Source organism: Cervus canadensis, chromosome 1, assembly GCF_019320065.1.
Source record: "Cervus canadensis isolate Bull #8, Minnesota chromosome 1, ASM1932006v1, whole genome shotgun sequence".
NCBI classification, from domain to species: Eukaryota; Metazoa; Chordata; class Mammalia; order Artiodactyla; family Cervidae; genus Cervus; species Cervus canadensis.
This window is the reverse complement of record NC_057386.1, coordinates 110,175,936-110,200,507: the sequence shown is the minus strand read 5'-3', so window position 1 is coordinate 110,200,507 and position 24,572 is coordinate 110,175,936. Positions and strand designations below refer to the sequence as shown.

The following is a 24,572-nucleotide window of genomic DNA, read 5'->3' as shown; positions in this document are numbered from 1 at the left end:
GAAGGCTGAGCATCGAAGAATTGCTGCTTTTGGTGATGTTGGAGAAGACTCTTGAGAGTCCCTTGGACTGCAAGGAGATCAAACCAGTCATTCCTAAAGGAAATCAACCCTGAATATTCATTGGAAGGACTGATTCTGAAGCTCCAATACTTTGACTACTTGATGCGAAGAGCTGACTCATTAGAAAAGACCCTGATGCTGGGAAAGACTGAAGGCAGGAGGAGAAGGGGAGGACAGAGGACGAGATGGTTGGATGGCATCACCGACTCGATGCACATGAGTTTGAGCCAGCTCCAGGAGATGCTGAAGGACAGGGAGGTCTGGCGTGCTGCAGCCCGTGGGGTTGAAGAATGTCCGACGTGACTGAGCGACCGGACAGCAGCAGCAACAGCAAGCCCCAGGCTGTGCTGTGTTGCTGAGTAGGCCCTTGATCCTGAGAGAATAAACGAGCACTGCAGGGTGCACCTGCCAAGTAAATAGTTAAGTGAATTGGTCAGGGCATGCCTTTCCCTGGGCACTTTTTAAAAAAAATTTTTCTTAATTTTCAAAAAGTCAACGTATTTACAGTGTTGTGTGTGTTTCAGGTGTACAGCAAAGTGATTAAGTTACACATGTGTGCATGTTCTTTTTCAGATTCTTTTCCATTGTAGGTCATTACAAGATATTGAATATAGTTCCCTGTGCTATACAGTTGGTCCTTGTTTATTTTATAGTAGTGTGTATCTGTTACTCCCAAACTTGTAATTTATCCATTTCACTTTTGGGTAACACCAAGTTTTCTGTATTTGTGAATCTATTTCCGTTTTGTAAATACGTTCATTTATATCATATTTTAGATTCCCCATGTGAGTGATATCATATGATAATTTCTTTGAGTCACTTCACTTAGTATGATAATCTCCAGGTTCATCCATGTTGCTGCAAATGGCATTATTTCATTTTTTATGACTAATATTCCGTTGTGTATATATGTACCACATCTCGTCTATCTGTTCATCCGTCGATGGCCATTTAGGCTTCTTTCATGTCTTGGCTATTGTAAATATTGCTGCTTTGAACTTTGGGGTACATGTATCTTTTTGAATTAGAGTTTTTGTCTTTTCTCCTTGTCCCTTTTGAATGAACATTTTCAGATTCTTTCTCCTCACTTCCATTTTTCTGTGTTTCTTGGCTAATCATCATCCTCCTGTTGACATTTTTTAAAAAAAGTAATTGTATTCCCATGTTCTGAATTAAACCAGGCTCCTCCCCTGTTCCTCATGATCGTTGGGTTTCTGATATTGTTTTAAAGTGCCTTCTGTTTCATTTATTTCGTATTTCTTTCTATCCTTCTGCCTTTCCTTTGTTCCATGATTGGACACATTTTATATGTCTACCTACTGTGAGCGCCTGGTAGTGTGTTAGGGGCTGAGTATATATTAGTAGATAAAAATGCTTCCTGTCATCATGAGGCCTTGTGATGGGAAACAGGCACACATGTATGCAGACAAGTCTGATTTTAGTTTGTGATCTCTTCCTTTCGGTGTTAGAATAGCTTAGATTTCTGGGGCTAGTTCACTTACACCAGAGTTGGTATCTTTATATCTTTAAACTTACAGAGCTCCAAATAGTTCATCTGCTGCTTGACTCACTAGCTGGTGAGGGGGAGCCCCGAGTCTGATGAAAGGAGAGAGCAGTGGTCAGGGATGACTTCAGGTGTGGGCCTCCGAGTCTGATGACCTGTTTGATGATGTAACAGGGTTTCAAAAGGGTGCTAACCTAGCATTTTTTCCGTCAGTTTGCTGTTTCATAGGCTCTTAACATTTTTAGAGCCTCTTTTATTTTTATAGGAAAATGGGATGAAAGCCTTATTTAAAAAATTTTTGTTAATGTTTTATTTTGAAATAATTTCAAATTTAGGGAAAAATTGCAAGATTAGGACAAAGAACTATATATCTTTCTTGTCCCAGATTTTCCTGTTAACATTTTTACCACATTCATCTGCTTCTGTCTCTCTCTCCCCCCATCTCTGTTGTCTCTCTGTCTCCTCTCAGTGTTTTCATGTCATTTGTAGACACGTGCAGAGGAGCAAAGCATTTTAGTCACCGATACACATGCTTCTGGCTGAACTCAAACATGGCCACGCTCTGCCTTCTTGTTTCAGCTCAGACATGAGTGAGGATCCTTTTTCCAGTCTGTGTACAGCCACATTTTCACAGTTTGTGCTTTCTGTTGACGGTTTTGGTGTTTGAAGTGGCCCCTAATCATCGTGCTGAGGTTCTGTCTAGTGTTCCTTGGTGCAGGAATACTGTAATGTACCTTGTGAAGAAAATGTAGGGGACTTCTTTGGCATTTCAGAGGTTAAGACTCACACTCTCAGTGCTGGGGACGTGGGTTCAATCCCTGTTGGGAAACTAAGATCCAGCATGCCTTGCTTGTTGTTGTTCATTTGCTCAGTCGTGTCTGACTTTTTGCAACCCCATGGACTGCAGCACGTCAGGCTTCCCTGTCCTTCACCATCTCCTTGAGTTTGCTCAAGCTCATGTCCATTGAGTCGGTGATGCCATCCAGCCATCTCATCCTCTGTCGTCCCCTTCTCCTGCCTTCAGTCTGTCCCAGGATCGGGGTCTTTGAGATGCGGCCTTGAGATCAGGCCTTGAGACGAGGCCAAAAATAAAAAAAAGAAAGTGTAGGCCTTGCCTGGTGGCCCAGTGGTTAAGAATCTGCCTGCCAATGCAGGGACCGCGGATTCAGTCCTAGTCTGGGAAGAGTCCATGTGTCACGGGACGACTAAGCCTGTGCGCCCCGGCCACTGAGCCCACGCTCTAGAGCCCATGCTCCGTAACAAGAGAGACCCCTGCAGGGAGAAGCCTGAGCACTGCAATGCCGAGGAGCCGCTGCTGGCTGCAGCCAGAGAGAGCCCATGCACAGCACTGAAGACCCAGCGCAGCCAGAGGTAATTTAAAAAGTGCATGTTAGATGCACTTGGTCCAAGCATGAGTTATAGGGGTGTTGACTGTGAGTTCTATGTTAAAGACTCACTATATGCATTAAGTATGGTGTCTTTAAACATGGGCATACATAAAACAAGGCTCTGTATTGAGTAGTTGATGATATTTTTTTGGCATGCAGGATCTTAGTTCCCTTACCAGGGATCAAACCTCCGCCCCCTGCAGTGGAAACATGGAGTCTTGACCACTAGACTGGCAGGGAAGTCCCGACGAGAATGCTTTTAAAGGCTGGCAGGAACCTAACTATGTATTCTCCTGTAGGGACAGTGGTTCAGTATATTCACTAACTCAGTGCTTATGGTGACTTTATAGAACTTACCACAAATAATAAGAATCAAACTAAAAAAAAAAAAACAAAAAAACAAACTATATATTTTCTCCCTTCCCTGGACCATTTGTGAGTAAATTGAAATTAGTTGTCCCAAAAATGATATTTATAGCAGAAAGAAAACAACAAAATGTAAGAAAAACTTCTCTTTTCATTTTGTCTTTTTAATATTTATTCATTTATTTGGCTGTGCTGGGTCTTAGTTGCAGCATGTGGAATCTAATTCCCTGACCAGGGATTGAACCTGGGCCCCCTGCACTAGGAGCACAGAGTCTTAGCCACTGGACCACCAGGGAGGTCCCTCATTTTGTCTTTTTAGTCCCCTTTAATTTGGAAATATTTCTCAATATTTCCTTATCTTTCATGACCTAAACATTTTTGAAGAGTTTAGCTTACCTTTTGTGCATATACTTGAATTTGTTCAGTGTTTCTTCATGATGAATTCCAGTTGTGCATTTTTGGCAAGAATTTCACAGAAGTGATGCTGTTTTCTCAGTATATCAATATCGGAGATTTGATCCTATTACCATTGATGTTAACTTTTATCACTTGGTAAAGATGGTGTCTGTCAGGTTTCTCCACTATAAAGAAGTGAATAAGTGTTTTGTGGGGAGATATGTTGAAACTACATTAATAGTCTGTTTCTCATCAGACTAGCACCCACTTGTTTTTATATCCATTGATGATTCTTACCTGAGTCAATTATTCCTGTGATGGTTCTTAAAAGTTTATTAGTTTTATTCTACTGCAAAGGACAGCTTCTCATTTTTCTTCATATATTTATTTATTTATTTACTTCAGTATAGATTTGTGGCTTCCTGATTTATTCAGTCAGTTTTAGTCTATTACTGCTGAAATTGTCCCAGATTAGGCCAGTGGGAGCTCTTTCCAGCTGGTTCCTGTGTCTTTTCGACATTCTCCTGTCATTCTTTGAACATTTCTTTACTCTCTGACCCAGTAAGATAGTCCAGACTTCTCTTGTATTTTCCTTGTCTCAGACCTTAAAGTCAGCCATATTTCCACGCACTGCCGCTTCCTCTTAGTAGGCAGTGGCATTTTAGAAACAATATTTGAGCTCTACGTTTGCTCATTGCTGATGGGATGTTGCTGCCACTAGGTATTTCCTGCAGGCAGATCTTCGACATGTATTTTTTAAAATCATGATTTCACACCAATAAGAAGATCTCTTAATGTTTCTAAAATGGGATTAAAAGTCATTTTAAACATTTAGTGTTTCATCAAGGTGTGTAGTTTCACATTGATGTAAAAGTCACATAACCTGGAAATCTTTCCTAGTTGTTTCTACATGAAGAAACCTGTTTCTAACTTGAAAATGATTCCCCTTAAATGACACGTTTAAGAAGTATGTGTTAGGACTGAGGTCTCCAAGGCACCCTGCAGCTCTGTAGCTTCTGCCCAGAGCTGATCTAGCAGTACCCATCTTCAGACGGGGTGGGTATTTCTTTTTTCTTTCAGTAATTTTTACTTACTTATTTTTTGGCTACACTGGGTCTTTGTTGATGCACACGGGCTTTTCTCTGGTTGCTGTGAGCGAGGGCTATTCTGTAATTGCGATGCGCAGCCTTCTCATTGCAGTGGCCTCTCTTGTCGTGAAGCACGGGCTCTAGGGTGCTTGGGCTTCAGTAGTTGTGGCTCCTGGGCTTTAGAGCACAACAGACTTAGTTGCTCTGCAGCATGTGAGATCTTCCCAGACTGGGGATCGAACCCATGTCTCCTGCATTGGCAGGCAGATTCTTTACCATGGAGCCACCAGGGAAGCCTGGGGGTGGGTGTTTTTGTCAGAGATTGAACAGCTTATTGTCCTTGAAGCAGAGTTATTACCTTTCTGTCTCGATGAGCTTATCTATTTAATTTCACTTGTATGTTAAAAGATATTCGCATCACATGCAGAGATAATTTGATTCTCTCCTTTTTTCCTTTACTCCTCAAATTTGAGGTCTTTTAGGGACAGTGCAGTAAAGAAACCTTATTCTCCAAAGATACTGTCCACAAAGAAGTCCTCTGCATTTTCTGGGAGCCGGAGTGAGATATCTAGGGCCAGTCACCCAGTGAAGTACCGTCCCTCACAGGCCTGGACCCGAAGGGGCCGGCTCAGAGCACTGCGTGTCAGGTGAGCTTGCCAGGGGTTCCTGCCTCAGGGACTTTGCCATTGTTCTCCCTTTTTGTTGGTTAAAACAAGGGGGCGATTCTTATTCTCTTATCTCAGTTAACTGGAGACTGCAGTGCCTGTTTGTCATGGCAGGATGTTCAGAATATTTAGGAATCTGCAGATGTAAAAACCATCATTGAGTGTTTTCATTCGTGGTCTCCACTTGTGCCCCACAATGTGTAAGCTATAAAGAGTCTTCCAGAAAAAGTCTAAACATGGTCCAAGAAAATGATCATTTTCTGCTACTCTTGATTAGGTCTTTGAAAGGTATCCTTTTGTTTATTCAGCAAAAAGTTATCAGGTGCCTGCCTGGCCAGGTGTGGTGTTAGATGCTGAGCGTATAAGGTGAATATGACATTCCTAGTCCAAGAGCTCATGGAAGTGTAAAATCAAGTAGGCTTGGCAGACAAGCCACAACAGTGAAGTGTGGTAAGTGCTGTGAGAAGGGCGGATGTGGTCCACAGGCCCATGGGGCGAGAGCAGCCGCACCAGCCCAGCATTGCCAGCGGTGACTTCCTGGAGGAGGTGGAGTTTAGCTGAGTCCTGAAGGATAAGTAAGATTAAGGCAGGTAAAGGACAGGAGGAAGGAGTGTCCAGGCTGAACCTGGAGGTTAACTGGCCAAGGCAGGCTCGCTTTTCCCGTGTGCCCCGGGTCGTGTGCTGGGTGCTGGGGTACTATGAGCCACGGTCCCTGCTCTCGGGCTCAGAGTGCAGGGGGAATGACAGGCACCCTGTGAGCGGTTTCCTGGGATTCTGCATCATAACATTACTCTCGGGGTTGGAGCAGGGCTGAGAGTACCAAGCTCCTTGCTCTGTTTGGTTGGGGAGAGCCCGGGAAAGCTTCACAGAGGAGTGAGCATTGAAGGTGAACCTTGTTGGGTAAGTGGCCATTTGCCAGGCCTTTGCCAGGAGTTTCATGCAGGAAGAATGTGAACAAAAGCATTAGCGTATACTTCCTGTTCTTCAATTCTGAAGTCTTTATGAACAGTGTATTTATATTAATAGTATTTAAAAAAAATAATCTGCTCAACTTTAGCTTTTTAAATCTGTCCCATCTTGTGCTGTTTTTTTTTTAAATTTATATTTATTGCAGGATAATTGGCTTTACAATATTGTGTTTGTTTCTGCCATATATCAACATGAATCAGCCACAGGTGTCCATGTATCACTTCCCTCTTGAACTTCTCTACCACCTCCCATCCCATCCCATCCCACACCTCTAGGTTGTCACAGAGCCCCAGGCTGAGTTCCCTGCATCATACAGCAAATTCCCATTTTTTCTGTGTGATGCAGGATTGTCTATGATTCACCATCGACTCACGCTAGCATCCCACCCCCTGAGACCATTAAGTTTCCGTCTCTATTCCAGAAAATTGATGATACAAACCAGATGGAGTTCTTAAATGTGTATGTCCTTTCTCTCCTTCTTTCAGATGCGTGGCCAGAAAGTACTTGTATTTGTGGATTCGAATGACTTTTGGAAGAGTATTTCCCTCTAAAGCCAGGTAGTATTAGCTCAGAACACCAGACTTCCCGAGTTTCATACTAGGTTTCTGTTTTGTACGAAGCCCGTGTGTAACCTTCATCGTGGCGTGTGTTGCATTCCTCCTCTGCTCCTCCCCAGCCGCCAGGAGGGGAGGATAATATAATGGTAACTTAACACTTACTAGTCTGGCTGAATGAACGTGATAAAGGAATCATAAGTAAATTAGGACAGCTAAGACCCTCTGGGGGAAGAAGTATATGCCCAGGAGAAGCAAATGGGCTCTTTCAGGTCCCTGTTGAGACTAACAGATTGACTTTGTCCGGAGCAGAACCTAGGGAAAAGTTGACGCTGGCACAGGGCATGAAATATAGTCAAGAGAAGTCCCACAGCTGCAGTTTGTCTAGGCTGCCGCCTGCTGCTCTGGGTGTTGGTGAAGGTCACTGTGGCTGCAGTGCCCAGAGTGGACCACATGGGGAAGACACTGGGGTCAGGACACCGCAGGAGGGGCCAGTGTAGGAACTGTTTCAGAGAACTGAGAACCACTGAGAGTGTTGTTGTTGTTACTCTGTCGCTAAATCATGTCCAGCTCTTTTCGACGCCATGGACTGCAGCACACCAGGTTTCCCTGTCCTTCACTGTCCCCCAGAGTTTGCTCAAACTCATGCCTGTTGTGTCGGTGACGCCATCCATTGCATCTCATCCTCTGTCACCCCTTTCTCCTCCTGCCTTCAATCTTTCCCAGCATCAGGGTCTTATCTAATGAGTCAGCTCTTTGCATCAGGTGGCCAAAGTATTGGAGCTTCAGCTTCCACATGACTCCTTCCAGTGAACATTCAGGGTTGATTTCCTTTAGGACTGACTGGTTTGATCTCCTTGCTGTTTAAGGGACTCTCAAGAGTCTTCAGCACCACAGTTCAAAAGCATCAATTCTTTGGCACTCAGCCTTCTTTATGGTCTGACTGTCACATCCGTACATGACTACTGGAAAAACCATAGTTTTGACAAGACAGACCTTTTTGGCAAAGTGATGTCTCTGCTTTTTAATATGCTGTCTAGGTTTGTCATAGCTTTTTTTCCAAGGAGCAGGTGTCTTTTAATTTCATGGCTGCAGTCACCATCCACGGTGATTTTGGAATCCAAGAAAATGAAGTCTGCCACTGCTTCCATTTTTTCTCCGTTTATTTGCCTTGAAGTGATGAGACCCGATGGTATAATCGTCCTTTTTTGAATGTTGAATTTCAAGCCAGTTTTTTCATTCTTTTTCACTTTAATCAAGAGGCTCTTTAGTTCCTCTTTGATTTCTGCCATTAGGGTGGTATCATCTGCATATCTGAGGTTCTTGATATTTCTCCCAGCCATCTTGATTTCAGCTTGTGATTCATCAGAGTACATCTATTTCACTCGATGTACTCTGCATATAAATTAAATAAGCAGGGTGACAGTATACAGCCTTGTTGTACTCCTTTCCCAGTTTTTTTTTTTTTTTTTTAGAGTTAAAAAAATTTGTTTAATTGAAGGCTAATTGCTTTACAGTGTTGCAGTGGTTTTTGCCATCCATTGACGTGAATCAGCCACGGGTGTACATGTGTCCCCCATCCCGAACCCCGCTCCCACCTCCCTCCCCACCCCATCCCTCTGGGTCGTCCCAGCACACCAGCTTTGAGAGCCCTGCTTCCTGCATCAAACTTGGACTGGTCATCTAGTTCACCTGTGGGAATATACATGTTTCAGTGCTATTCTCTCAAATCATCCCACCCTCACCTTCTCCCACAGAGTCCAAATGTCTGTTCTTTACATCTGTGTCTCTTTTGCTGCCTTGCATATAGGGTTGTCGTTACCATTTTTCTAAATTCCGTATATATGTGTTAATATACTATATTGATGTTTTTCTTTCTGACTTACTTCACTCCGTATAATAGGCTCCAATTTCATCCACCTCATTGGAACTGACTCAAATGCATTCTTTTTTGTAGTTGAGTAATATTCCATTGTGTATGTGTACCACAACTTTCTTATCCATTCATCTGCCGATGGGCATCTAGGTTGCTTCCATGTCCTGGCTATTGTAAACAATGCTGCAGTGAACATTGGGGTACATGTGTTTCTTTCAATTCTGGTTTCCTCAGTGTGTATGCCCAGCAGTGGGATTGCTGGATCTTATGGCAGTTCTGTTTCCAATTTTTTAAGGAATTTCCACACTGTTCTCCATAGTGGCTGTACTAGTTTTCATTCCCACCAACAGTGTAAGAGGGTTCCCTTTTCTCCACACCATCTCCAGCATTTATTGTTTGTAGACTTTTTGATGGCAGCCATTCTGACTGGCGTGAGATGGTAGCTCATTGTGGTTTTGATTTGCATTTGATAACCAGTCAGTTGTTCCATGTAGGGTTCTAACTGTTACTTCTTGACCCACATGAAGGTTTCTCAGGAGGGAGGTAAGGTGGTCTGGTGTTCCCATCTCTTTAAGAGTCTTCAACAGTTTGTTGTGGTCCACACAGTCAAAGACTTTAGCGTAGTCAATGAAGTAGGTGTTTTTCTGGTATTCTCTTGCTTTTTCTATGACCCATCAGATGTTGGCAATTTGATCTCTGATTCCTCTGCCTTTCTAAATCCAGCTTGTACATCTAGAAGTTCTTGGTTCACTGTGAAGTGAACTGTTGTTTACTTCAGTGAAATGAAGTCTACTGTTGAATCCTAGCTTGAAGGATTTTGAGCATTACCTTGCTAGTGTGTGAAATTAGTGCAGTTGTACAGTAGTTCTTTGGCATTTGGGATTGGAATAAAAACTGACCTTTTCCAGTCCTGTGGCCATTGCTGAGTTTTCCAAATTTGCTGGCATATTGAGTGCAGCACTATATATATATATATTTTTTTTTTTTTGAGTGTAGCACTTTAATAGCATCATCTTTTAGGATTTGAACTAGCTCAACTGGAATTCCATCACCTCCACTAGCTTTGTTCATAGTAATGCTTCCTAAGACCTGCTTGACTTCACACTCCAGGATGTCTGGCTCAAGGTGAGTGACCACACCATTCTGGTTATCCAGGTCATTAAGACCTTTTTTGGTACACTTGTTATGTGTATTCTGGCCACCTCTTCTTAATCTCTTCTGTTTCTGTTAGGTCCATGGTGTTTCTGTCCTTCATTGTGCCCATCTTTGCATGAAATGTTCCCTTGGTGTCTCTAGTCTAGTTTTCTTGAAGAGGTCTCTAGTCTCTCCCATTCTCTGATGTGTTTTTAGAAGCTGGAATGTTATGGGTGCTCCCCCCTCCCCCCTCCCCTTGCTGTACCTCCTCCTTCTCCTGACGGTAGCTTTCCTAGTCTGGAATATCAGGGGCTCTTGATTCAGAGCCTCGCGAACAGATTCAGCTTTTGTCTGTGTTTTCTGACATCTTTTTCTCTGTGTACCTGGTGGGAGGGCTGTGCTGTTCCCATCTCCTCCCTGGGTCCTTACCAGCGAAGCTCCCGGGGTGGCCCCAGCTCCTCCCAGCCTTGGGGGTGAGGCATAGTCCACCTCTCCTTCTCGACCTTGCCCTGACCTTTACTGCCTGGGGAGCTCTTAACCTTCAAGAAAATCTTTTTTGGTGTGTCTGTCTTTCTTGTTGCCACTGGGAGAACTAATCAGGGTTACACAGGAAGTCTTTTGTTTTTCTTTCTTTTTTTTTTTTTTTTTTTACTCAGTTGAATGTTTTATTTATCTTCCCTGTGTTAGCTTGGAAGTTATATACTCTTTTATGCTTCTTTTACTGTCTGCCCTAACAAATGTGTTTTAACTTTTTTGGGGTCTAATGTTAATTGGTTTTTTTACCCTCTCCCCAAACAAGGTAGGTTCCTTTGATTACTTTAATTCTGCCTGTCGCTGTCCCCATTTATGTGCCCTACTGTAAGGTATTTTAATTCAATTTAAAAATCTTCAGAACAATATTTTTTTCTTTTGGCTGCATTATGCAGCATGTGGGATTTCAGTTCCCCTGACCAGGGATCAAAAAGTAGACCTGCTTGTGATGAATCCTCTCAGCTTTTGTCTAAAAATGTTTTTACTTCACTTTCATTTTTGAAATATCTCTTTGAGATATCTCTCACTGGGTATAGGAAGTCTATGTTACCAGTTTTCTCCCCAGTTCTTTGAAGATACTCCATTGTCTCATGACTTGCATTTGCATGCTGTTACTCTTTTGAAGATTCAGTGTTTGTCTTATTTCTTGAAGATTTAATATGATATACCTGGCTGTGGATTTTTTTTTTTTTTTGGTCTTTTAGCTCATTTTGAGATAGGTTATAGGGTTGGTTGGTGGTTTTCTTGTTTTTTTTCTCCCCCCTGTTTTGTGACACGTCTTTCTGGAATAATTTTTTTGTCCATTGTTGCTGTTCAGTTGCTCTGTCGTGTCAGACTCTGTGACACCATGGCCCATATAACTCCAGGCTTCCCTGTCCATCACCATGTCCTGGAGTTGCTCAAACTCACGTCCATTGAGTTGATAATACCATCCAACCATCTCATCCTCTGTCATCCCCTTGTCCTTCTGCCTTCAATCTTTCCCAGCATCAAGGTCTTTTCCAATAAGTCAGCTCTTTGCATCAGGTGGCCAAAGTATTGGAGCCTCAGCTTCAGTATCAGTCCTTTCAGTGAATATTCAGGGTTGATTTCCTTTAGGATTGACTGGTTTCATCTCCTTGCTTTCCAAGAGACTGGCAAGAATCTTTTGTCCATAGGCCTGTTATTCTCCTTATCTTTTCTCCTACAGTAACTTTGTATGGAATTTGACCTCAGTTACTTTTCTGTTGCTCTTTTTTATGTGAAATTAATTTTTCTGGACTTGTAGAGTGAAGTGAGCTCTAGTTAAGCTTCCTAGTATCACAGAGCTCCCTCTTCTGTCCCTTTCGTGGTGTCCACAGGTGTGGAGGCTTGTTCTGTGGGGCACTGTGGCTGGCCCCTCTTAACCGCGCCTGATCTGACCCTCTGCCTCCTTGTCTACTTGTCCCTTCCCTGCTCAGTGTCTGTTCTGCTCCCTGCAGTTCCTCTTCAGATTCAGGGATTCAGATGAATCCCTCTGTTTTGGAGGTTAGCTTGGTTTTGGGACTGTAGGATCTGAGGTCAGCACCTTCAGCTCTCACATGAGCCCTGATTTTGGAGAGTACAAAACTCTTCCCTGTTTCAGCTGCTGGTTTCAAGTTGGGCCTGCGTACTTTGCAGTGACTACTTCCTGGCTGATTTAGGTTCTTCTGTCCTCAGGCTCCTCTGATACCACCTTCATTGCTCCTTTTGATGCTGAAAGCTCAGCTTCTCTGTACTCTGGTGCTGAATCAAATCTTGGACACAGAATTCCGGGTGAAGCAGAAAAGGATTGCTTTGCCAGGCAGAGGGGGACACAGTGGGCTAATCCCACAAAACCAAGTGTCCCAACTTGGGGAAGACAGTGACAAGTTTTATAATTGTTCAAGGAGGGCGTGATCAGCTCGTGGACATTCTTCTGCTGGGTTGGTGGTGAGGCAAGTAGGAGTCCACATCATCAGCCTGCAGGTCCAGCTGGTCTGGGGTCTACATGCTGTGTATTAATCATTAACTTCTTCCGCCTGAAGGGGGTTTTAATATCCACAGAGCAGCTCAGAGATACTGTCCTGTGGGTCCTTTGATGGGGAAACAGGACCCTGCCCCAAGGCTGCTCTCGACTATTCTTTTCTCCCTGGTCTCCCAACCTCTCCCTTCCCTAATTAATGACTGCTTGAATCTGCCCATTGGAATGCAGGGAAGATCATGGAGGCTGAATGAAGGCTGTTTCCTGTAATCAAAAAAAATGAAGGACACAAAGGCCTTGTGCCCAGGAGCCCCACTTTTCTTCTCTACAAATGGTGGTCCTGTGCCTTGGGTGATTTGTCCTCACCTGCTTGCATTTTGGGTGTTGAGGGTTACCTTGTCACCTGGTTTTGTTGTAGTTGATACATGAGTTTTTGGTTTTTCTGCATGGTTTCTCTGTGTGTTTTATAAGGATTCAGAGATTGAAAAACTATGTGGCTGCCTTCACTCTCTTCCCCAAATCCTTTTCCTGCTTAATTTTTGTATAACTTAAATTTGACTCGTTTAACTGGAAACCTCTTCAAATAATACCTATTTATATACCAAGTATTGGGAAATGCTAATTGTGTTAGAAATGCATTTGACTCCAAGTTAGAGAAAGTCAGAAGATGGCTTATGCAAGTCAGGATTTGGTTTTTCTCACAGTCTGGTTGGAAAAGATGCTGATGCTGAGAAAGACTGAAGGCTGAAGGAGAAGGGGGCGCAGAGGATGAGAGGGTTTGATGGCATCACCGACTCAACGGACATGAATTTAAGCAAACTTCAGGAGATAGTGAAGGACAGGGAGTCCTGGTGTGCTGCAGTCCATGGGGTCGCATGGAGTTGGACACAACTTAGTAACTGAACAACAGCTGTTTGGGGAAGTCATCAGAGACTCAGACTTTTAGACACTTTTTAGTTCACCATCCTGAGCATACTGGCCCTTTATCCTCAGAGGTGGCGCTGCAGAGTCGCAAGATGGCTGTTCTGGCTTCACACAGAAGGGGCAAGGAAGGGTCGTATCAGCCAGACCTGTCTCTCTCAGGAAGGCAAAGCTTGCCTAAACCCCCAGCTGCGTTCTGCTTTTGTCTCGTGGGCTAGAGCTCTGTCACTGGGCTCTTTAGCTACAGAAGATGCTGGGACCAAAAACCTTCCCAGCCTTTCTGGTGGATGCTAGTGAGGACGTAGAGGCTGGGCAGGGGTGTTGGGTATCTACGACATGTATGCCTCACTGCATTAGAGCAATCATGTTGTACTCTTGTTCCTTTCTTTGCTCTTGAGTGGTAGCAGGCATCAAGGAAAGAATACTGGGCTGGATTTTAGAAGACCTGAGTTTTGGTTCTTAACCAGACCCTAGATAATCACTTGATCTGGGATTAAGTTACGACTCTGGGCCTCTGTTTCTCAAATTGTAAAATTGAGAAAATTTGTTCTCTAAGCATCTACCAGAATTATAATTCTGATACTGTGTTTTCATTGACTTTGAAATTTGTGATGGTGTGGGTATTTTCAACTTGCAATCTCTTTTTTAAATCAAGTGGGTTATAACTTTGAGCAAGGTTGGGCATATTGATCTTTTACCCCGTTTTTTTTGGTCTTTTCCCATATTGAATTATTTCTCTCTCACTTTTAGGGACATTAGAAGAGAATGATATCATACCAGAAGTTTGAGAATAATGCCTTTATGTGCTTGGAGAATGTTTTGACTTCTATAAACCATGGTTGTTTTATGTTTTATTATTAATATATGGAACCAGAATAACCACTGAATTAGTAAGGGCAAAAATAATATAGTATGGGTCCATAGGTAAGGCCATCTTAAGCAGGAAGTAGTCACTTCTCTTTCTGAAGAGAAGATCTGAACAAATCACTCAGCTAATTTGGAAAGTAGATAAAAACATCTTATCCATTTAGAGTATTTAGTTTATCAGTATTTATTCCTCATTTTTAACTGAGGCCTTGCTTCCTATTTTCTTGAGAAAATAGAAGTAACAGAAGAGACCATCAGTGCATCTCCCCATGGCCAGCATCTCTCACCATGTGACTTGCTTTCCCTACTGTGAGGGAAATGAACTGTCCACGTTCTCATCTCTGGCCAGATCTTCTGGTGCTGTGTTTCCCAGTGCCTACTCCAGGCCATCACACTAGCAGTTTTTTTTCCTCCTTTCTTTTCTGCATTAATTTCCCCCTCTTTACTGGATCATTTGCACCAGCATATAATACTATTTTCCTATCCTGGAAAAAAATCTCTTTGATGCTACTTCTTCCTGCAGCTAGTTCTCTGTCTCTTTGCTGTCCTTCACCTCACATCTCCTGAACATCCCCAGGCTCTTCAGCACCTCTTTTTGTAGTCTAAAATTTATCTCATGAGGCTTTTGTTTTCCGCCTGGCCACCAAAACTGTTTTTACTTTTGTAAGGTCATTTTGTTGTTGTTCAGTCGCTAAGTTGTGGCTGACTCTCTGCGACACCATGGACTGTAGCATGCCAGGCTCTCCTGTCCTCCTGGAGTTTGCTCAGATTCATGTCCACTGAGTTGGTGATGCTGTCTAACCATCTCATTCTCTGCTGTTTCCTTCTCCTCCTGCCCTCAGTCTTTCTCAACATCAGGGTCTTTACCAATGAGTTGGCTCTTTGCACCAGGTGGCCAGAGTATTGGAGCTTCAGCATTTGTCCTTCCAATGATATTCAAGGTTGATTTCCTTTAGGATTGACTGGTTTGATCTTCTTACAGTCCAAGGGACTCTCAAGAGTCTTCTCCAGCACCGTAGTTAGAGAGCATTAATTCTTTGGCGCTCAGTCTCCTTTATGATCCAGCTCACATCTGTACATGATGACTGGAAAAACCATAGCTTTGACTATATGGGCCTTTGTTGCAAAGTGACATCTCTGCTTTTTAATACCCTGTCTATGTTTGTTACAGTTTTTCTTCCAGGAAGTGAGTGTCTTTTAATTTCATGGCTGCAGTCACCATCCACAGTGATTTTTTTAGCCCAAGAAAATAAAATCTGCCACTGCCACTTTTTCTCCTTCTATTTACTATGAAGAAATGGGACTGGATGCCATGATCTTAGTTTTTTGAATGTTGAGTTTTAAGCCAGCTTTTTCACTCTCCTCTTTCACTTTCATCAAAAGGCTCTTTAGTTCCTCTTTGCTTTCTGTCCTAAGGGTGGTGTCATCTGCATATCTCAGGTTATTGATATTTTTCCCGGCAATCTTGATTCCAGCTTGTGCTTCATCCAGTCTAGCATTTTGCATGACATACTCTGCATATAAGTTAAATAAGCAAAGCGACAATATACAGCCTTGTTGTACTCCTTTTCCAGTTTTGAACCGGTCGTTTTTTCCATGTCTGGTTCTGCCTGTTGCTTCTTGACCCACCTACATGTTTCTCAGGCGGGTAAGGTGGTCTGGTATCCCATGTCTTTAAGAATTTTTCATAGTTTATTATGATCCACACAGTCATAGGCTTTAGTGTAGTCAGTCAAGTGGAGGTAGATGTTTTTCTGGAACTCTCTTGCTTTCCCCACAATCCAACGAATGTTGGCAATTTGATATCTGGTTCCTCTGCTTCTTCAAAACCCATCTGTACATTGAGAAGTTCTTGATAATCGCACATTGCTGAAATCTAGCTTGAAGGGTTTTGAGCATAAACTTACTAGCATGTGAAATGAATGCAATTTTACGGTAGTTTGAACATTCATTGGCCTTGCCCTTCTTTGGAATTGGAATGAAAACTGACCTTTTTGAATCCTGTGGCCACTGCTGGGTTTTCCAAATTTGCTGACATTTTGAGTGCAGAACTTTAACAGCATCATCTTTTAAGATTTGAAATAGCTCAGCTGGAATTCCATCACCTTCACTAGCTTTGTTTGTAGTAATGCTTCCTAAGGCCCACTTCACACTACAGGATGTCTGGCTCTAGGTGAGTGACAACACCATTTTGTTTTTCTGGGTCATTAAGACCTTTTTTGTACAGTCCTTTTGTGTATTCTTGCCACTTCTTCTTTATCTCTTCTGCTTCTGTTAGATCCTTACTGATTATGTCCTTCAGCATGCCCATCCTTGCATGAAATGTTCCCTTGATATCTCCAGTTTTCTTGAAGAGATCTCTAGTCTTTCCCATTCTATTATTTTCCTCTATTTCTTTGCCTTGTTCATTTAAGAATTCACCATTGATTTTAGTAAGCTCACTACATTTGCTAAAATCAATAGTGAATTCTTAAATTTCCTCTCATTTGACTTACCAGGGGGCATTAGCCAGCCCACCATTCTCTCTTCTAAGAAGCCCTTTCTCCTCCCAGCTTCAGGTTACCGTCCTCTCACAGTCTCCCCTCCGCCTCTGCTCCTCCCACTGTTTTGTTGGTTCCTCCTCACCTAAGTCCCCCACCCCCAGTCCTTGCACTGCCTCTCTGTCTGCATCCCACTCATGGCAACCTCATCAAATCCAGACATCCCTAGAGGTATGCACTCGCCCAGACCTCTCCCTTGGACTCTCGACTGCTGCCTGCATGACACTGCTCCCTGCGCCAGCTAGATGTTACAGCTCAGCGTGTCCATAGCCAAAGTCTGGATCTTCCTCACAGACCTCCCTGCTAAGTCTTCCCCTCTCCAGTAAAGGAAACGCCCGTCCTTCCAGAGACTCGGGTCAGAAACCGGGGAGTCCTCCTCGCTAGCTCTTGTTTCCTCGCACCCCAACTGCAGTAGCACATGCCCAAACTGGTGATTCAGCCTTGGGAATAGACACAGACTCAAGCTCTCTCCAGCGCCTCTAGTCGCCACCACGGTGGTTCAGGCCGTCACTGTGTCTCCCGTGAATGACTCCAGGAGCCTCAGCGCTGGCCTCCTGCTTCCAGCCTTGTCCTCAGTCGGTCTCTTTACGCAGGCCAAGGGCTGTTTCCCATCCTGCTGACGGTAAAAACCAGAGTCCTTACTGTGACTTACAGGCCAGTCACCTTTTTTTGGTTTTAACTATTTGTGGATCTTTTCCTTTTTTTCATTTCTGCCATCATAGTTTTAATTTCCAAGAGTTCTTTTTTTTGTTCTATGAGTATTCCTTTAAAAAAAAGAAAAGGATTTCCTTGGTGGTCCATTGCTTAAGACTTCACCTTCCAATGTAGGGAATGTGGCTTTGATCCCTGGTCTGAGAGCTAAGATTCCACATGCCTTGCAGCCAAAAACCTAAAACATGAAATAGAAGCAATATGGTAACAAATTCAATAGACTTAAAAAAATAATAATAACATCCTCAAGGCTCATAACTTTTTGAGGTTAATATAGTGATTCGTTTTTAAGATTTTTGCGCTCATTCTTCTAAGCTGCTTTTTTGTGTGTGCTTTTGTTTACTGTCTCATGTGACAGCCTTCCCTCAAACGTCAAGAGATCCTTTTATTGTCAGCCCGTGTTTAAGAGTTAGGCACTAAAACTCAAATTTAGAAGATAGATACATCTATTATATCTGTATGCATAGGGATTTGTAAATTGAGGGTTTCCCTTTAGGCTTTTGACAGTTTCAACTGGGAGACCTCCATCTTGCAGTATCTGAAGTCTTTTTTTCCCTTAGGCTGTTCAGCTTTCCCCAGAGGAGAGAATCTTCCAAACTCCTTCTGGGTTGAGGTGGAGTGGAGCGGAGGCAGTGGTTACAGACTTGGCGGCAGGCAGAGGAGGGGAAATGTGGGTCTCATTGTTCGGTATGTAGACTCTCAGTTTAGGACCATCTCTTGAGCTCTGCCTGATGTTGGGAGAGTCCAGTGCCACTCAGGTTCATTCTCTCCAGAGATAAGCCCAAGTCTCTGCCCGAGTGAATAATAGGATGCAGGAGCCTAACCTCTTCTTACAGGCTTGCAGAACAATCCTGTGTTTTCATCCCAACCCAGGCCTCCGCACTTCCTGATGCCGCTCATGCCCACACCTTTCTTGGGTCTGTGCCACTTGCCTCTTGCCCCCAGACACTCAGTTCTCTCTTTCTCTCACCTGTTGATTCGTTGCGACCCTCCTGCCTGCTTTCTCTTGTCTAAAATTTGTTGGCATCTCTTGTTTAGCATTGTCGTTTCCATTCTCTTTCTTTGTGGGCTTACACCTTTTAAAAGTATTTGCTGTTATTTTAGTGAGGTTTTGGGAAAGAAAGGAAATAGATGGATAGAGTCGATGGTAGAAGGAAGTACTTGTGCAAAGGGGTGTGGTTCTTTTCCATTAAAAGTTATGGACAAAGCTGTTCAAAATTTTTTCAAACAAAGAAATCTGTAATACAGGAAACACCAATCTCCTGTAATGCCTCCCTGAGAGAGAACCGCTAGTAACAGTTTGGTATTCTGGAGGTCTTTTCAGGATTTTAGTATGTATAGTGTAATAATTTCTGTATGTACACATGCATACATGCATATGGACATGTTTTTGTGTATACATACATTTTATACATATTTATTTGGTATGTATTATATTCTAACATGGGTATTGGAAGTACAAAAATGACTAATAACTTTTTTTAAAAAAGTTACACATGTCATATTTTACCTGCCATGAGGTGGTGGTGGTGTTTGTTCAGTTGCTGAGTCGTGTCCTACTCTTTGAGACCCCATGGACTGCAGCATGCCAGGCCAGGTTTCCCTGTCCTTCAGCATCTCCCAAGTTTGCTCCAGCTCTTGTCCATTGAGTTGCTGTTGCCATCCAACCATCTCATCCTTTGTTGCCCCCTTCTCCTCCTAGCCTGAAGCTTTGTTTTTTCATCCAGCAGGTTTTCTGGAGTACCTTCCATTTCAGTATCTTTAGTTCTATTCATAAAAAAATGACTATGCATCATTGATTGAATTTGACATTGGTTAGAATTTAAGCTGTTCTCTTTTGATGGGTATTTGTGGTGATTTTCTTTCATTTATTATTAAGAAAATAGGTGAATTTCTTTATTTTCATTTTTTTCTTTCTTTTTCAAATTTGTTTCCCATTTACGTTATTGCAGAATATTGAGCAGAGTTCCCTGTGCTGTATAGTAGGTCATTGCTGATTATCTGTTCTAAACATAGCAGTGTGTACGTGTCCACCCCAAACTCCCAGCCTGTCCCTCCAGCCACTCCCTCCCTCCTGGTGACCCAGAGTTCATTCTCCAAGTTTGTGAGTCTTATTTCTGTTTTGTAGATAAATTCATTTGTATCATTTTTCAGAAGATTTTGCATATAAGTGATATCATAGGATATTTGTCTTTCTCTGTCTCTTCGCTTAGTATGGTAATCTCCAGGTCCATCCATGTTGCTTCAAATGGCATTATATCATTTTTTATGGGCAAATAGTATTCCATTGTATGTATGTACCACATCTTCTTTATCAGTTTATCTGTTGATGGACATTCAGGTTGCTTCCATGTTCTGGCTATTGTTAATAGTGCTGCAGCAAACATTGGGAGTTTAATTTCTCTATGTATATTTTTGTCAGCCAGTTTTTTAAAACCTGTAACTGAGTGCGGTAACCTGCAGAACCAGGAAAAATGTGGAGTGACTGACAGGTCAGAGTTCCCGAGCAATCAGTCTTCTTGACCATGCTTGTTAACATCAGTACACTCTCACTGCCCTGCTGTTTTCTTTCTTAGTAGGTTTTTCCCTTCTTATTTTATCTTGCTTCTGTTTTGCTCTTGTTATAAATCCCCTGGCGAGATTTCAATTAAACTAATACACTCTGTTCTCTTAAATCCTAGGAATGCCATTAGGCATTTGCTTATTTTATAACTTTTAACCTCCTGGGTATGTAAATGAGAAGAGGACTTGCTATCTTTTACTAATCAAATATTTTTCAGTCCTGTGAATGAAAAAATTGAGAATGTTAATTCTCAACTCACAGTGTTTGAAAAGTCAGATTTTTTACTTTCACATCTTTAATTGATAAGATCTAGAGTATAAAATTTTTCAGCCTTATTTCCAGTTTAAGTAGATCTAAGATTGTGACCTGAAAAAGTTAAATATGTCTATTTTTAATCAATATTTTGATGTTATCAAATAATGAGCCACAGTTTTCTATGAGAAAACAATGACCATAAGAAACGGTAATTTGGGGATAGATACCATCTCCAGCATCATCGTGTGTCTCTCTGATTTTTTATTTTTCCTGTGGTAGGCTTTACTATGAACAAAGAATTCTGCGAAAGGTCTTTGAAGAATGGAAAGAAGAGTGGTGGGTTTCCCATCGAGAGTGGAAACTCCGTGTTCGAGCTGACTGTCACTACAGGTCAGATTTCATGTTATATTACTTTAATTTTACCGGTGAAGTGAAGTGAAAGTCGCTCAGTCGTGTCCAGCTCTTTGCGATCCCATGGACTATACAGTCCATGGAATTCTCCAGGCCAGAGTACTGGAGTGGGTTTGCCTTTCCCTTCTCCAAGGGATCTTCCCAACCCAGGGATTGAACCCAGGTCTCCCGCATTGCAGGCGGATTATTTACCAGCTGAGCCACCAGGGAATTTTACTGGTACACATTATCAAATAATTACTTGTTGGCATGATCGTAGATCAAAGGAAGATAAGTCTTTTTTTTCTAGTTTTATTGAGATATAATTGACATATATTAATTACTGTATGAGTTTTAGGTATACAGAATAGAGATTTGACTTACATATTGTGAAATGATTACCACAAAAAATTTAGTTAACATTCATCATCTCATATAACTGCAATAAAAAAAAATAGGGAAAAAAATTTTCTCCTTGTAATGAGAACTTTCAGGATTTATTCTCTTAACAATTATCATATATTCTCTTAATAACTGTCATATATATCATACAGCAGTGATAACTGTAGTCATCATATTGTACCTTGTATCCCCAGAACTTATTTGTGTTATAACTGGAAGTTTGTACCTTTTGACCACTCCCCTAACCCCCATGTCTCTGGTAAACCACAAATATGATCTTTTTCTCAGTTTTTTTTTTTTAAAGAATGCACATGTGAGATCATACAATGTTTATCTTTCTGTGACATATTTCTCTTAGCTTAATGCCTTCAAATTCCATCCATGTTGTCAAAAATGATAGGATTTCCTCTTTTATATATACTATATATATATATATAGTATATATATATAAGTTTATATATAGTTTTTGTGGAATTTCCTCATTTTTAAATGGCTGAATGTATTCTACTTTATGTATTTGGGTTAGCCAAAAAGTTCGTTCTGTTTTTTCCGTAATGAGCTTTTTGAGCAACCTAATAGATAGAGCTTTACCCATTCATCCGTCAGTGGACTCTTAGTTTGTTGCCCTGTCTTGGCTTTTGTAATTAATGCTGCTATGAACATGGTGGTGCAGATATATTTTCAAGTTAGTGTTTTTGTTTCCTTTGGATATATTCCCAGAAGTGGGATTGCTGGATTGTCTGGTAGTTCTATTTTTAATTTTTTGAAGATCCTGCATACTGTTTTCCTTAGTGGCTATTACCAATTTACAAGTCGTACCAACAAACCACAAGCTTCCCTTTTTTCTATATCCTCATCAGCATTTATCTTTTTTTTTTTAATCTCTTATTTTAGGGAGACCTAATTTCCTACTTTTCTTTTTTTTAAATTGAGGTAAAATTGGTTTATAGCATTATATCAGTTTCAGATGCACAACATTATAATTTTATCTTGTCCTTTTGGTGATGGCCTGGAGGTGTGAGATGATTTCTCACTGTGATTTTGATTTGTATTTTCCTGATGGCTAGTTATCTTTAAGTATGTTTTCATGTACCTATTGGCTGTTTGTGTATCTATTTTGGGAAAATGTCTGTTTAGGTCATTTGCCCACTTTTATTTATTTTTGTTGAGAATAAGTATATTACACACATGCAATGCATTAATGCTCATTTAGAAAAAGAATGGTTAAAGGAAGTTGTATAATTTTTAGATTGGATAAAGATGAAAACATTGGGTATTCTGGAACAGTATTTACTTGAACTTAATATATATTTTCAGTTTTCCTATCATAGGACTTTTGAGCACCCCAAAGGCTTAATTATCTATATAAAAGAAGTAACCTCACTTTTCAGTCTTTTGTCTTCTTTACCTTTGCCCACTTTTAAAATGGATTATTTGATTTTTTGCTATTGAGTTGTGTGAGTTCTTTATATATTTGGATATTAATCCCTTATCAGATATATGGGTTGCAAATATTTTTTCACATTTTGTAGGTTGTCTTTTTCACCTTATTGACTGTATTTTGCTGTGCGTAAGCCTTTTAGTTTACTGTAGTCCTACTTTTTTGTTTTTTATGTTGTTGCTTGTGCTTTAGGTATCATATCCAAAGAATTATTGCTAAGACCTATGTGAAGGAGCTTTTTTCTTATGTTATGTTTTCTCCTGGGAATCCCATGGTCTTGCATTTAAGTCTTTAATCCATTTCTATTTAATTTTTGTGAGTGGTGTTAGATAGGGGTCTAGTTGCATTTCTACATGTGAATATCCAATTTTTACCAGCACCATTTATTGGAGAGACTGTTTTCCTCCATTGATTCTTGGCTCTGTTGTCAAATACTAGTTGACTGTATATATTTGGTTTGATCTGGGGGCCCTGGATTCTGCTCCATTGGTCTCTGTGTTTTTATGCCATGGCATTGTATGCGCCGTGCTTAGTTGATCAGTCGTGTCTGACTCTGCAGCCTCATGGACTGTACCCCGCCAGGGTCCTCTGTCCATGGGGATTCTCCAGGCAAGAATTCTGGAGTGGGTTGCCATGCCCTCCTCCAGGGGATCTTCCCAACCCAGGGATCGAACCCGTATCTCCTGCATTGCAGGTGGGTTCTTTACCGTCTGAGCCACCAGGGAAGCCTGTGAGGTTGTATACTACCACTTTATACATAGCTTGGAAACAGGAAGTGTGATGTCTCCTGCTTTGTTCTTTCTGAGGATAGCTTTGACTATTTGAGGTCTTTTGTAGTTCCACATAACTTTTAGGATTGTTTTTTCTCCTTCTGTAAAAATGAGATTGGAATCTTGGTCAGGGTTGCATTGAATCTACAGATGACTTTTGGTAGTATTGACATTTTAACAATATTTTCCCAGTTCATGAACATGGACCACCTTTCTGTTTGTCTGTATCTTTGATTTCTTTCATTAGTGTCTTGTAGCCTTCAGAGTAGAGACCTTTCACTTCCTCGGTTAAATTTATTCTTAAATCTTTTGTTATTTTTGATGCTATTGTAAATGGGATTGATTTACTTCTTTCTTTTTCAGATAATTTGTTGTTACTGTAGAGAAATGCTACTTATATTTTACATTAATTTTATATCCTATGACTTTACCGAGTCCATTGATTAGATCTAAAAGTTTCTTGGTTGAGTCTTTAGGAGTTTCCATATATAAAATCATGGCATCTGCAGATAGAGACAGTTTTACTTCTTCCTTTTCAATCTGATGCGCTTTCTTTCTTTTTCTTGCCCAGTTGCTCTGGCTGGGACTTCCAGTACCATGCTGAGTAGGAGTGGTGAGAGTGGGCACGCGTGTCTTGATCCTGATCTCAGAGGAAAAGCCCTCAGCCTTTCTCCGTTGAGTACGGTGCTAGCTGTGGGCTCATAGGTGGCATTTATTATATCGAGACACTGGTGATCTTACGGTTTTCTTTTTTCATTCTATTAATGTGGTGTGTCGTATCGATTGAGTTTGTGGTTGTTGGACCGTCCTTGTAAGGAGAAGAGTTTTGTATTATTTTCTGTTTTTCTTCAAATTCTTTTTAGAGTAAGCAAGATCAGAGTCCTAAATTAAACCCAAGCACACAATACTGTATGCATGTGAACTTATACACACAGAGATAACCTTCTAATTCAGGTAACCATTATGTACTTGTCATGCTAATAATTAGAATAGATTTTTCCTCACCGATTCCCACTGCTGTATAATTCTAATTCTGTTTTCTAAACCAGTAGAGTTGCTTTAATTTATATTGCTTGGGAGGAAATATATACCCAATATAGAACCTTAAGAAAACAGAAAAGAGGGCCTTCCCTGGCAGTCCAGTGGTTAAGACTCCACATTCCCAATTGCAGGGGTCATGAGTTTGGTCCCTGGTCAAGGAACTAAGATCCTGCATGCTGC

At 41.5% G+C, this 24,572-nt stretch overlaps 1 protein-coding gene and 1 non-coding gene across 10 annotated transcripts in view; one reads left to right on the top strand and one right to left on the bottom strand.

Annotated features, from left to right (window-relative positions):
* Positions 1-24,572, top strand: part of SFI1 (SFI1 centrin binding protein) — an 80,209-nt gene that overhangs the window by 6,015 nt on the left and 49,622 nt on the right. For 6 of the 9 annotated variants that reach the window (XM_043435841.1, XM_043435880.1, XM_043435823.1 and 3 more), the window contains exons 3-5: positions 5,276-5,449; positions 6,922-6,993; positions 20,628-20,738. In XM_043435841.1, the coding sequence (XP_043291776.1) occupies positions 5,276-5,449; positions 6,922-6,993; positions 20,628-20,738 (357 nt within the window). The remainder of the gene's footprint in view (positions 1-5,275; positions 5,450-6,921; positions 6,994-20,627; positions 20,739-24,572) is intronic. The other 3 variants (XM_043435831.1, XM_043435870.1, XM_043435898.1) reach the window with 3 other exon arrangements.
* On the bottom strand, positions 3,542-3,614 carry TRNAR-CCU. Its single transcript has one exon. It is a non-coding gene; the product is annotated as a tRNA-Arg (tRNA).